At 30.0% G+C, this 15,331-nt stretch overlaps 1 protein-coding gene and 1 long non-coding RNA gene across 2 annotated transcripts in view; one reads left to right on the top strand and one right to left on the bottom strand.

Moving 5' to 3' along the window:
* Nucleotides 1–15,331, top strand: part of LOC118190209 (uncharacterized) — a 101,016-nt gene that overhangs the window by 40,546 nt on the left and 45,139 nt on the right. The window lies entirely within an intron of this gene.
* The window catches only part of LOC118190198 (uncharacterized), a 206,935-nt gene that overhangs the window by 15,853 nt on the left and 175,751 nt on the right, over nucleotides 1–15,331 (bottom strand). The window contains exons 11-17 of the mRNA XM_035360876.2: nucleotides 14,778–14,900; nucleotides 14,477–14,571; nucleotides 13,257–13,381; nucleotides 5,548–5,819; nucleotides 4,248–4,317; nucleotides 3,537–3,750; nucleotides 742–893 (exon numbers count right to left, since the gene is read on the bottom strand). Coding sequence (XP_035216767.1) covers nucleotides 742–893; nucleotides 3,537–3,750; nucleotides 4,248–4,317; nucleotides 5,548–5,819; nucleotides 13,257–13,381; nucleotides 14,477–14,571; nucleotides 14,778–14,900 — 1,051 coding nt within the window. The remainder of the gene's footprint in view (nucleotides 1–741; nucleotides 894–3,536; nucleotides 3,751–4,247; nucleotides 4,318–5,547; nucleotides 5,820–13,256; nucleotides 13,382–14,476; nucleotides 14,572–14,777; nucleotides 14,901–15,331) is intronic.

Consider the following 15,331-nt stretch of genomic DNA (forward strand, 5'->3'; position numbering starts at 1 on the left):
AAAAAGAAAAAAAATTAAACATCTTCTGCTTCAAGACTGAATAGTTCTAGTATTCAGAATTAGCTAAGGAAAGACTGAGAAAAACAAAGACAACTTGTAATTTGTGATGCTGCCTGTTTAATTAATATTATGTCATCGTAGAATAATGGAATATAACATTGCAGAACACAAAGAATGGAATGATTCTAATACAGAAGAAACTTATCGAAATTAAAGTTCTAATTTAGTGATACATCTTTATGTTAATTCTTTCCTGCGACTTCTATTTCTTCCATCAATTATCACCAGACTACAAATTAGTTTAAGTTTAAATAGTGAGAGACTGTGATACCCGCCAAAATATAGCAATGAGATAGAAAGCAGCAACAATTCATATCTTGAGCCATTCACACATAATTATACCAGCGTTTGCTGAGAGATATTTTGAAATCGTTTAGCGCTTAGTCTTAGAAAACACGGACAGCTGGACGCAAGTTGATTAGGTACTGAAACTGTTGATTGTGTTGTGTATACTTTAGCATTTACTTTTCTGAGTAACGGTGGATAAGTTTTAAAAAATTTTACTTACATTTTAAGATGCAGCAGTAGATGCGCCTTAACTTTCCGTTAAGGCGCATTTTAACTTTTTTCAGTGTCAGACTTCTAGTCATTTCCAGACTTCTAGAGACTATGTGTTAAGCACAGGAAGGATTAAACAGGGCGTAGTGTAAGACTTATATAACTTTACCCTTACAAACTTACCATGCACTTCTTGCTTCAGGATACTGCAAGCACCTGACGAGGAATATAAGAAATCCTTGGAGAGAATTGGCCACACAGAAAATGTATTGAAATACGAGTCTTGCTTCGCCGACTGCAAATGCACCGAAAACCCAAGATACACCCAAGAGAACCTAGAAATCAAACAATATCATCATTAAAATAAAGAACGTTTTCATTGTGCTTCCTTTTAAGTAATAAGAACTAAATCGACAAGATTTTCTATGACTTCTTGAGAAATTTTCTGTTACATATTTTTATAACATTTCAAGGCACTCTTATATTTTATTCTGTCTTTTATTCTTTAATACATATTTTATTCTGTCACAGCAACTGATGACTGTTTTGGGATTATTATTTTGAAACTTTACATTTCTTCTTAAAGTCAAATTTCTTTAATCGATTTTATCAATGGCACTGAAACAATTAAATTGCTACAATTTAAGTTTTCGCTTTTTATTTCATTTTACGAAACAAAGTCAAATATTTATTAAAAACCAGAAGAGACGATATTTCTTATTAAGAAACAAAATTTATTTGAAAAAACAAACAAATAGATGAAAAATGAGTTGCTTGTGAAAAAAAATCTGAAAACTTGACATTATTTACAATACTGAATTAATATATTCATCAGTGGTGAATAACTTTACATAAATCACCTACTTAAAAAAGTAATTTGAAAACTAATTCTGATAATCCTCTTTTGATAAATTAACATATATTATACTTCTTAAATAAAAGCTTTTGTTTCATATTTTATTTTATTTACATCTTATGTATATATAATATTTTGAATCGTTTTTGAGTTTTTCTTGAAAGCAGTAATATGAACATGTAAAACGCATGTGAAAATTCCTAGTAAAATTTATAGAGTCCGTAAAATAGTCAGAGGTATCATACTACTAATATAATATTTTGAATGCCCTGTATTATTTATGAAACATATAATAAACAAACGTAGGCAGCACATGTATGTGTACATTATAATATTTACTCGCATGATCCTATTTACCAGTTACTTAGTTTAAATAACAAGTCTTTGCAGTGTTTATTGTAAGCGAATCAGCAAATAAACCATGATTGATAAAATCCGAGAAGCTAAGTTGAATGTTGAAAGCGAACACGTATGTTATAAGAGATGAGCGTGTATATACAAGATATTTCAAACAATTGCAGGAATTAAAGGAATCTGTGAAGTAAAGTATACATTCAGACTGATACCGTTTGGGCCACAAGATGCCTTTTAGTAAATATATACATCATGTCTACTAAGATCCTAACTCGTCCTTTGTTTACGAAAGTGTTAGTCTTGACATACACTTTTGAATTACGAATACATTTAAATGACAAAAAGATACATGTTTTGGTAGTTTCAAATTTCAAAAAATTATTTCATATCAAATAAGAATTTTAAATCTTTTACGTGATTCTCTTGACCTTATACATATATTTCAGAACATTTTGCACATTTTATAAAACCTAGGACACAAAACATTCATTACTGATGACAAAAATAAACCAAAATATTGAATTTCAAAATTTGCGATATCTGACGTTACTTGCATTAAGGGATCGGCTAATAAAGTAATTAGAATAATTCAAGGTTGGTTGTTTTTTCCTTAAACACCCTTCAATGATATTTTTTTGTGATTTATTAGAGTCTTTATAATTTTGTTACATTTGGTATGCCGAAAGAATTTTCACACAAGTATTACTATTCTCATGAAGGTTTATTGCTTTAGAATTATTATCTGGTAATCGAAAAAAGGTAATTAACATACAAACATTTTTCATTAATGAAAATAATATCACTAGTTGGCTAAATGCCAATACTGCCAGTGTGCCAGTATTTTATAGAGCACGAATTATATAATATTTTTGTCAATAAGATCTCCATTTTGATAGAAATCATCTTGATCAACATTTTTCACAATAATCTCTCTCTTAACATCAGAAACCGTTTTTTAAATAATATTTTATTTTTAGCTACTTACAAATGCATACATTTCCCTTTTCAATTTGTGTTCAGCTCTTGAATATGCTTTCCAATTTCAGCATCAAACATTTCGTCAATTTTTGTCGAATGGGAATTGCACATTTTTTGTTTTATCTTATTTTTTTATATTCAACGCAAAAACTTTCTAGCTATATAGAGACCGGAAGGGTTAAAAGTTATCTGTCGTAACATTTTAAAATTAATTTAAATTTAAAAATGCCAAAACATTTATTTTTGTTTTATTTAAATCTTCTTCTTCCCCCCCCCAACTAAATATATATATACCCCAATCAACAGCTGCGAAAACGAAGCCGGGTAAGGACTTCTGTGAACAACATAGTGTATAAAATGCGATTTAAAGCACTTCCATTAGATGTTCCATTTAATGGTACAAACAATCTTGTTACAGAAAATAATCAAGAATTTTATTTTTAGACGTTAGAATATGAATCAAAAAGTCGTTTCGTTTACTAATCTGTCCCTTTTCTGATGCGTTTCTGCAATGTTTCCAAATGATACCCTTCTTTTGCTGTAAATTAATATACTGATGCTGAAAGAATGTATTAATTTGCCTTACACTCCTTACTTATACACAAGTATAAAAATAAAAGCAAGTCCTCCTAACTTAATGCTAAATTTAAAACTTAAATATATGTGGACAGCATCCAGACTGAAAATGACTAAAAATATAAATAAGTGAGTAGGCTTCAGTTTCTAACTTTAAAATGTTTCAGTAAAAAAACTGAAAACTCAGTTATTATGAATAATCTACTATATTTACCATGACAGTGAAGGCACCCCGAACTTGCGCTGTAGTAACCAGAAATTTTTCTTTCTTGCTGCACTGGGGTGGTTTCTTGGATGATACGTTTCGGGGGGTGAAGAGGACCCTCGTAACCATCAGAAAAACGGTCAGATTCACAAACAAGATGAGGCACGATGGCCCAAGAAAGCTTATATAATACACATATGGGTTCGCAGCTGATAACATGCAGCTAAAAAAATATAAAAATAAAATATAAAAATTTTGCAATTGTACTGAAAAGAACAATATTATAATTGTACTGAAAAGAACAATATTATAAAGCGTATTATCAAGAAATATAATTTTTTTAATACACTGAGAAAGACTTTTAAAAAGCTGTTTAAAGCAATACCTCTAGCTATAACCAAATTAAATTCCGAAACTTATAATGTAGTGCTGCCATCTATCGCTCAATCATGAATTTAAAAGTGAAATTGAATGGTAGCGCCATCTATACTTCAATCATAGAACCGGGTATGATTATTCACTATAAGCTTGGCAGCAATATCAGTAAGAATATACTAAAATTAGGAACAACAATATATTAAATAAATTTTATATGCAAAACTGTTTTGTGTTTTAATTGAGTTAAAATATGCAGTCTGGTAAAAAAGGAAAAAATTAATTAAAATCATCATTTATATCAAACAGAATACAAAATTTTTGAAACAGAACACTTTTGCTTACTACTCATTTTGGTTGTAGTATACTTCCCAGTCCATCAATACAGTTACTCCGACAATTATAAATGGAATACCTGCAAGTAAAGTAATAAATTAGAAGCTGTAAAACTAATCATGTATGTTCATTTCGTACATATTTTTTTTTTTTTTTATTATTATCTGAGTTTAAGATCAATAAATCAGTGAATAGAAGTTTAAGAGTTTCCCATTCTCATATTAAATGTAACTTTATTATTTTAATGAAAGAAAACTAAGTTAATTTTAATTAATTAGGATTTTGGATTAAAATAAAGGAAGTCAAAATAATATTTTTAACATAAAATGTTTTAAATTACATATTATTTAAATAGCCTTTATAGCAGAGGTTCTCAAACAGAGTGCAATTTGATAAGGGAAGCATTCGGCAAGCACTTTATTTAGCTGTTAAGTATTTAGTTTTAATTTAGGAATAAAAAGATACTTTATAAATAATAATAATTAAAAAAATATATTTATTCAAGTTTTCGAATTTACCAACTTTTCTATATTTTTTGTTGTTTAATTTATAAACACATTAAAAATAATCTAAATCTCCTTAAATTTATATACCTATTTTTTTACGTTTTGAAAAGGAGGAGGGAATGATCTAGCAATGGTGAAAGGAATGAATGGGGCAAAAAGGTTTGAGAACCACTGCTGTGTATGTTATGTAGTTGCAATGCATGATTTATCCCCATGACATATATTTTCATTTAAATTAATTTAATATCTTTTTTAAATTATTTAGTCTCTTGTATTAATTTTTAATCTATTAAATAAGTCAAAAAGGTTAAAAAAAATAGCTAAATTGATACAGTCTATTATTCAACAGCATCATTTCTTTTCTTTTTTCGCTTGCCGTGTAACCAACGTAACGAGTGCTAGGAAAGAAGGCCGGGACTTCTGATTTGATTAAATGTTCTAATCACCTCTATGAACTGATACGCCCGTTACAATCGTACGTACATATGTTATAATTGTAAATGAGATTAGTGCCCTGAAAGTGCCAATTTTAATGTAACAGATCATCTCCATGCAGTTTCGCCTGTACTTCATATTTATTTACGTATTCAAATGTACTTGCACTCGCATGTTCACATGTACTTAACGCATGTTCACATGTACTTACATGTTCACATGCATTTACTATAAAATAGTTCACACATTTTTACAGATACTACATATACACTCACTTGTATGCTCACGTGAGCCTAACATACATTTCATATGTGAACTGAACATGCATGTTTCCATGTACTTACTCTTGCATGCTCACATGTACTTACCCCATGCTAAAATAGCTCTTTTCAGCATGAAATGGGACTCAGAAGATGCGAAGACATGTATCAGTAACTGATACATGTTAATTGCCTCAACACACATCCATGTTAAGGTGGAGAGCAGGAAATAGTGGATGAGAACTGCAACCGTAACGCATACATCGATTCCTCCTAGAGCACGACCTCTCTGAGATCCAATCACGAAAACAGCATTCATCAGTAACATCGAAATACACAGATGGATCAAAATTTGACCTGGATGGTCACGATTCAGGCATCTAGATAAAAAAAAATTATGAAAAAATCAGCTTCATGAACAACATAATTATATGAAGATCAAAAGCACAAAACACAACTGAAAAAGAAGATAATTAGAGAAAACATAACTAAGAGAGGGAAAGCATAATCTTCAGATAAGTGTCGCAAATTTTAAGCTTTTTTTAATATTTGGAATCATTTTCAATTATTTTTAATGCAATATCATTTCTTCATGTGTCAATATACTATCAGTTATTAAAATATAAAATTCATTCAGTTGCTCTGTAAAATGCTTCACGAAAAAGTTAAAATTGTTATTTTCCTGAAAATGTGCTTATTTGTTTACACATTCACATGATAGTTACACCCGTAAAAGTTTTTAATCAGGTTTTCTTTTGGGAGGGGGAGAGGGAGATACGGTAGACAGATTATCAAGTCAACCGCTTCCAGTTTCTCGAAATGACGTTAGCAAAATAATTTTTTTTTTTGTGTTACGTTCATTAACATTTAGGAACGTCTCTTTGAACGCTTCAACAGCGTTCTCGTAAGAATGCGTTGCGAAGTAATGCTCAGTCATAAAAACTCGGTCTGTTTGGAAAACTCATCTCTATCTTGCAACAAACAAATGTTTTTTAAAGCTATCAGATAGAAATTGCAAACTGAAATTTGAAATGATACATTACTTATAACAATAAGGGAATTTTATTCAATGAAATTATAATTAATTGAATTTGGTATATTTCAAATAGCTTTATTTGCCGATTAGGGGTATTTTTATTTAGATGGTTTTGTTTATTTAGTCTAGATTTCTTGATTACTTGCAGCTTCGTTTATCTGGCCGCCTCGAGGGAGATTTGATTTTGCAATTAATGTTATTTTTTATTATTTAAATATTTAAAATTATTTCAGAAAAAGCAGTTGATGTGAAATTATGGTTTGCTTCCTGACGAGAAGCTGAAGTTTTACATAATTTTTCTATCTGTCATTTGCACTTTGGCAGCTGAGTATGATGGTTCAACCATCGAAATTAGTCGTGTGAGAATTTGGAAATATAACGCTGATTTTTGTTGTCTTTGTTCGGCGTGGAATTTTAACCTAAATTACTATACTTTCTAGACTAGTGTAGATTTGCAATTTTTGACCATATCAATTTTCAAATAAAAGGATGTTGTCACCAGATGCTATCATCATGTTTTATTCTTAAAGAAAATGTAACGAAGATAAAAAATGTACAGCTAAGCTTAATCTCCATCGGCAAATTTAAAGATATTCTCTTTATAAACATTTTACGATTTCACTATTGAATTTTTTGTAATGCAAAGGAAGTGATGTTAAATAAAGACAACAAATTAATGATAAAACTACAAAAAAGTTGCGTATTTCATTTTACCAAAAATTTGAACATTAATATAACAAACTGAGAAAAGCCTGAAAAGAAAAAGAAAGAAAAAAATCTGAAGGAGTTCCGATTTAAATTGTTGCACGAGAAGTTTTTTTATGCTCTCGCTGATCATCGAATTTACCAATCTGCTCTTAGACTCACTCCAGCTAAAGACTTTTTTTTTGACTTTTTAGTTTTATTATTAATCATCTCTTTATTCGCACTTACGCCACATAAACTTCCGCAGCAAAATCACAAAGTTTTCATAGTAGCATGTGTTTAGAATTCCCGGTGCACTGCTAAAGGTTGCACACATTTTTTCTGTTTCTTTCAGTCAGTCATTTTCCCCCCTTTATCATATGTATCCAGTTTTCTTACTTACAAAACTCTTTTTGTCTTTTTATTATTAACTACTTATATGTTTAACTTTTATTACTAAACTTATATATGTATTAAACTTTATTCACATGAAGCTCCTTGTACTTACGCCACATAAAATTCAACAGCAAAATCATAAAATATTTAAAAATAGAATAGCTTTAGAATTTTTGAGAGGTTACCAAGCATTTTTTTATATTAGTTATATTATTTCACGAAAAACTGGCCGCGCCTAGTGTAATTTCATACAATTTAAAACATTTTTGATTTAAATCAATCATATCGAAAAGGAGAAAAATATGTTCTTAAGAACTTTATTGGTTTGGAATCACTTAGTTTTTTTTTTTTTTTTTTTTTTTTTTTTTTACTTAATAGCATTCCAAATAAAATCTGAAAGTTAAATACGTTAGGCTTAACTGAATGGAAGCACGCTGGCTCCTGGAAAATAAAAGTATTATAGTAATTTTAGAGGCAACACGTGTTCGAGTGCACGACTAAGTGTATTAAAAATTGAATGGCTCTAAATGTCGTCGCTTTACCACAATGGCAGGAAAATGCATTCATACAGATTCTTCATTATTATTTCTTAAAAAATATATATATCACGTTAACATTTGGTAGCAACAATTCGAAAATTGATTCGGACAAAAAGAGAGTTTCGAGACGAAGACTTTGGTGCTAGAAAAAAGGTTAATGCAACACTTAACACTGTATCGGGATTTTGAAACATATACTACTGCTTTTAAATATCTGTGATTTTGATGCTGATGCGAATAAATGAAGTTAAAAAAATAAAGTTTAAAAGACATAAAAAATTGTGTTAGTAGGAGTGGCCCAAGAGTAGATTGGTAAACTGTGAGCTCGGCGGCAACATAAAAACATTAACAAACCTTTTGCTGCGTTAAAATTTGAATTCTTTCAGAATTTCTTTGTTTGGTCTTCGGCTTGTAGCCATGTAAACCATGAAACAATTTCTTTTGCACAATTTATCAGGTTCTGTGTTCCTCCTTACTTGCTTTGGGAACATTAAATGTCCTGACTCGGAACAGGGAGCTTACTAAAACTATGTTCAATAAATTTGGGAAGTAGACAATACACACAGGAAGGGTATACGAAACCCTTTATTTTTCTCTCTTTACAATGATTTCCGGACTTCGGAATACAGAGACCAACCACTTGTGGTCTGAACGTAAGAATATAAAAATATTAACTAAACTCTAACTAAACTTAACTTTGGATTAATCAAACAAGTGCCTACTCCAAGATTGGCCGTATATTAGCAAAAAGCCGTATGTAGTACAGAGAACTGCTAACACTACGATACGTTTAAAATTATCACGAGGATTAAACCTCTGGCCTTGAAGGCAACCAGCAACCGGGTAAAACTACTTTGGCAAGCGGCCTGCTTCTAATAGCTCCTTCCTTTCTCTTGCTTGCTAAAAAGCCACAAATTAAGTACTTGGCGTTCGCAAGACAAATTTGCATAAATAAGTTAAAGATTTTAATTCTGGCCGGAAGTAGAAAATAAGAAGTGATAGTAAAGATTTAAAATAAAATAAACGTTAGTAAAACTTAAGATCCTCAGAAATTTACTTGCCTTACTACAATTATTTACGCATATATTATTATCGCTGATAAAGCATTCCTAGTAAAATTGTAAATGAACTGTTTTAGCTTTAAAAATAAGTTTTTACATACAAACAGATAAACTTATGCCGAGGCCCAAAGACTGTGACTGTGCTGAAAGTTCTCAGGCGATATTTTGAAATTGGCCTGTAGAGCAAAATTGCCTCCGTAGCAGAATTGCAACCGTGGCATCGTTGGTTGAATTCTGTGCAAACTGTGTAGCATCACAAATGGCAAATCCTAGAGCACAACAAGCCGGTAGTGTCAACAGTGTTCGGGAATTACAAGAACCAAAATAGGAAATTTCAGAAACCAGAATCTACTTATCGCAGAATTGAAAAATTTTGGCAAAAACAGGGTACCCAATTTGGTCAATGCTGCTAATTTTACTTGCATTGTCTAAGCACATTTATAAAAGGTATTTCTTTTGGGGTTTTCTCTCGAACTAATTAAAATGATCGAAGTAAATATAGATTTAAAGAAAACTTTCCTAAGACGCTAAGCCACAGTTCCACATGATTCTCGGCCTCTCTGAAGTTGGTTATCTTCTGTTCGAAAAAGTGAATGTCTGTGCCTTGGACGCAATATTCACATTTACAGAGCTATACTTTTTTATATTGCTATGTTATTTATATTTGGGATGTAACTTGATGAAAATGTTCAAATAATTTTATCAGGATATTTTCATCCGTAAAAATTGCTACTGCTTGGAATTGAAAAGAAAAAGTTTCAAATTTTTACTTAATTTTTTTGCTCTCCTGGCATGTTTATTCACAAAGTTTATACAGGGTGCGGCAGCGTTCATAGCGTAATTTGACTTGCGTAGTACATGACGTACTGCATGAATGCGCGCCATCTCGTGCCGCATTCGTGTACTAATGAGCTGCCATTTCGAGTGTCACAATGATATGGATCGGTGGAGTGCACATTTGGTGTTCAGCAGCATGCCTTTATGGAAATTCAGGCTACGCCCCTGATTATGAGTAACAATTAGAACACTATAAATATCTCACTTATACGCATATTTTGTTCAAATTGAAAAATTATATGAAAAGTACAAAATCTTTCTTGTACAGAAAGCTTCACAATTTCGTACTTTCACATTTACGTACTTTCTTGTACAAAAAGCTTCAAATTTCCATATCACTGAAAAGGAATTTAACGAAAAGCAAGAACAAACCGGCTAACGCAAAACAATATCATTAAACTGAAAGTGTTATGCCACCAATTTTTAATTATTGTAAACATAATAATCATCGCTTACTCAGCAATGGCGCCATCGATCAACAGTTGGACAAAACAAAAACGGAAACTTCCAGTGATGCAATTATAAACAAGAATGCAGATGATTCTGATAAAAATCAAGTTGCCTAAACTGTCTTATTAACGACTACAATAGCATATGTTTGTAATTCAAAAGGAAAGAGAATTCCAGTTCGCGCTATTATTGATAACAGCAGCATATTCATGAACGCCAACTCTCACTTTCAAATGTCGCTAGACACACCTGCAAAAGTAGCTAAAACGTCGCCCAATTCAGAAGGAATTTCGCTAAAAGTAGTAACTAAAATTTAAAAAAACGTATAATCCATATTTTATAATAGGTTTTGTTACTTGTCAGTTTTGTAAACTGAATCTTCATAAAAATATAAACAATGTCCCAATTTTTCTGAGGACCATCAAAACGTTTTCACGTACCACCGGTTGGCAACCGCTGTCTTGTAGTATAATTCCGAAAGGTGAACAGAAAAAAAAAAAAAAAAAAAAAAAAAAGGCGAAAAGAAAACAATTATGTGGCGTGGACCTGTAGCTGCAGCTGGCGGTATTCTAAAAATAATAATTACCTACTTTTTTATTAAGAAATATTCTAAAAAGGAATTTAAAAAAATGCATTTTATTTTAAATGTTTTGAGTATTGTGTGTGCGTGTGTTTGTTACTATTTTGAACTACTAAAAAATTATTGTAACCTGGACACCAGTTAAGAATACAAAAAATATGACAAAGATATAAAATATTGTGTTTAAAAATATGCATATGTCTGTAAGAAGATGAAAATAAATTGACATTTCGATTTTAAACCGTTACAGATGCACTCAGATGTTCAATGTTTACGTTTACAAGTAATAATTTCAAAAATGAGAGAAATTGAAAACAGTTTGAAAGAGATCATATAGCAGTCAAAAATTTTAGTTCCCTTTAACACGTGCACTCGACGAGTTGATATTAATATTAACACATCAAAAATAAAAATTCAAGACAGATCAGTAGTGAGTGAAAACAAGGATTGAAAGTTGGAAGAACACATGTACGTTGGTTGGTCATTTTAATTTAAAGCTTCATTCGATTAGTTAGGAAAATGTCGGCTTACTGGTTTTTCTTAGAATATGAATATGGGTGATACTCATTGCCATTATGTAATAATATTATTAAAAATGCTAATCATTTCCAGAGGCAATGGATTAAGATAAGGTGATTACAGTGAGAAGATTTACTAGAAACGTTTTTGATACGTTAATTCTAAAACGAGGTTTCAAAAAAGTAGATAATTTGAGTTACTTTAAGTTTAACATTATGTGAAAACTCAGCTGCAACTCAATATTTTACATGTTATTCAGTAACAGTTTTGATGTGCCCTTTGATAAAACGATTTATACACAATTTTTGACATATCCGTTTTATCTGAAATTTTATCGTTATAATTGATTAATATGACATATAGAGATGCTATTTTTACATTAAAATTAGCAGTAAAATAATTATATAAAGCTCATATTGAATAAAATAAAATTTGTACAGTCATCATAGTTGTCATAACTTTGATTTTTTATTTATTATTTTGCAGTTAGTGCTATTTATGAGAAATTTGTCTTTAAAGATCACAAAGAGTACATAAATTTTAATTATTAAATTTTAATTTAATAATTTTTTCATGTAAATGCTTGAATTACCTTGTTAATGTATTGTTTATGGTTACACTTATAGTAGAATTTAGCGGCCCTATTTAACACTATGAGCATTCTGATTTCAAAAAAGAAATATTATTCTATTTTCAAATCAAATTTTTTAATGGCACACAATAGATAAATTTTATTTAGATTTTACTATCCCTATAGGAAACTCACTTGACGATATAAATTCAAAATTTTAGAGATGAATGTTTTTTCAGATTCAGGGCAAAGTAACCTGATCAAAGGCCACAAAAATCATTATATAATAATGTTGGTGTGCATATATTTTTAAAAATAATTTTAACCGGTGAAAGTAAAAGCAAAAATTCTATATTAAGTTGTCTTTTGTTGTTAGAACAGTATCCATCAGTTTACCTTAACAGGAATATTTGATAATTAATTTTTAATAATAAGTCTATATATATGAAAATTAAGATAGTTGGTTCATTTCATCGATAGAAAAAAGCATGCGAGGGCAGTCTTCCATAGAAAGCGTATGTCTTCGCGGAGTGCTTTCTGGAAGAAACTAGCTCATATTCACGTTAAATATAAATATAGCGAAAAACCATGAAAACACCCCTGCAGTCACCGTGTCTTCCAAGATTAAAATTAAAATCATACGTATTAATTAATAGTCACGCTTTTTCTATCCATATTTCTTGTATTAAAATTATTAGAATAAAAATATTGCGTACAAATATATTACTAACTATATAGTAATTGTTTTTAAAGCGATAAAAAACAGTTTACGAAAGTATAAAATTGCATAGTGATATGTTTAAGAATTATTAATTTTTTTCCTGATCATAAGATTTCATATAAGTTATCACATATCTAAGGAAATGTATTGGAATTATTTAGTGGGTTATTTGACAAATACTGACACAATTTTATGAACGGTTTTGCAAAATTACATTAAAAAACAATTCATATCGTGTTAAAGAAGTAGTTTCAGTGAAGTGCTGCCATCTATAGGTAATAATATGAAACTGTAGTTTTGATTCTTTTCAATAGAGGGCAGCACTGCTAGAAACTAAACTAATTTACCCTTGGCTTTGAGCTCTTGTTTAATTTATTGTATTTGATAAGAATGCATATAATAAATAGAGAAATACAGCAATACCTAAACATAGAATAAGTTAAGATAGTCAGAACAAGTCCAAGCATTGAGAGGCCACAACCAATATAAGATATTACTGAGAGTGTGAAAAGATGGTCTTGTGAAATTCCCTCATTTGGCGTTGGATCCTGAAAGATAAAATTTTATAAGGTGAATTTAAAAATGAAATAATACATTAAATAGACATGTTAAATAATTTATAAGATGCTTATAATAATATCTGTTAAATAATTTATAAGATATAGAACAAGTTAAGTAATTTTAGAGACTAAATTATTAATTTTTCAAAATCATATATTATAGTACTAAACAGAATGATAGTTTTGAAGTTAATCAAACTTGCATAACTAAGACTAAAAGAGATACTTTAAGAAAATCTATTTCTATTTTAGAAGTTTTCATTTCTTCTCTTCAGTTTCCCTCCGGGGAGAAATATAAATTTGAATTAAACACTACCACATAGTATGTTTGCCGTTATAAAACATATGGTGTCAAAAAGTTTTCTTCAGAAATATATACGTGCTAACATTGCCTAAAAGCTACTTTTACATTAAATGTTCTGTTCTTGTTGCCAAAATCTTGTCTCAAAAATACTGAAAGGTTTCATTTTAATTTGTTCTTTGTTTATTAAAATAACTAATATAAGAGATATATTTCTTGTACATTATTTTCAGAAAACGTTTATTTCAATCAAAATGTGCTAACGATGAAAATATGTTTTCTTGCTTCAAGTACTAAGTAAGCGAGTGTAGGGTTTTACAAATCACCAATCTTTATTTTCACACATATCCAATTAGTTTGGCAGACATTTATGCAATTATAATTGAATACAATAAGTTCTATCTACATTGGTTTTAAAAGTACAACGTAAGCATTTTAGACGGAACAGCATAAGCGGCGCATTGTTCCTTGCAGGGTGGAAGCTAGGGAAAGGAATGACGTAGTTGTGCCAAGAGTATTTACACCGAAGTAGGTGCAACTGTAAAGACAAGCTACGATTGGTTAATTTTAGTTATAGTTACCTTTTTCAAGCTGTGTTATATAACATGGAAAGATCTCGAATTTAGGAGAACAGATGGATTTAGGGAAAAGCACCAAATCTAGAATAGTTAATTTTGAGGTTGCCAATTATTCTTAAAGCAGCCATCGTATTTTGTTATGTTACATATATATATATATCTTTTCTTCATTAAAAAGAATTCATAAAATATTAAAATACGTACGAGTAATAATGAGAAAGATGTCAAATGAGACGAAAAGCAAGCTGTGGAATTCCCACTTTGATTAGTGATCAGTCCATCCGTTGACCATATTCGTTCTGCAATTACAAAATTAGAATATCAGTCTAACAAATACGCATTTCTCCATTAAAAGGAATAGCATAGAAAAATACAAAGGATATGAAATGAACGCTAACTTTTGATATCCGATATTTCCTTCAGCTTAAAAAATACTTTGAACTTAAACTATGCAAATATTGAAAACGTAGAATAAACATAAAATAATAATTTAAATTTATCTTACCGTGTTCCTTCCAATAAGCGCAGAACACTCGAACATTCAAAGGCGAAGGTAGTACATATACCACAGGATCGGATAGGTTAGTAACTGTTGCGTTGGATATACTAGCTTGGAGGACGCGGCGTCCTAAATAATAAATTAACAAACTTTGTTACAATTTATGTCGGTTAAAATATTTTAATAAAACATATATTATTTTATTTATATTGTAGAATAGTTCTATTCAACTATTATTGAAGAGAAATCAGCATATTATCATCTTCCTGACAAAAACTAGTTCATGCAGTGTATCTACGTATTTATACATAAGTTCATATTTTCTGAAAATTTGTATAAATGTTTAAATATAATACTGTGTTTTCGCGTACATATTATTGTGTGTTGTTTTACTTAAATATTTTTATATTTTTCCCTTTAAAATAATAGATTTAGGGTTTATTTTTAATGTAGTTGAATTAAACAATAACAACGCCTCTGCAGACAGGCCTTAATTGCTAACATTCTGTTTCTGTATTACGTGTAATTAGTTTTAATTTGTAATTTGATGCAATTTATGC

Source organism: Stegodyphus dumicola, chromosome 10 (genome assembly GCF_044657685.1).
Source record: "Stegodyphus dumicola isolate Sdum_Otavi_A_Nest chromosome 10, ASM4465768v1".
Taxonomy (NCBI): Eukaryota; Metazoa; Arthropoda; class Arachnida; order Araneae; family Eresidae; genus Stegodyphus; species Stegodyphus dumicola.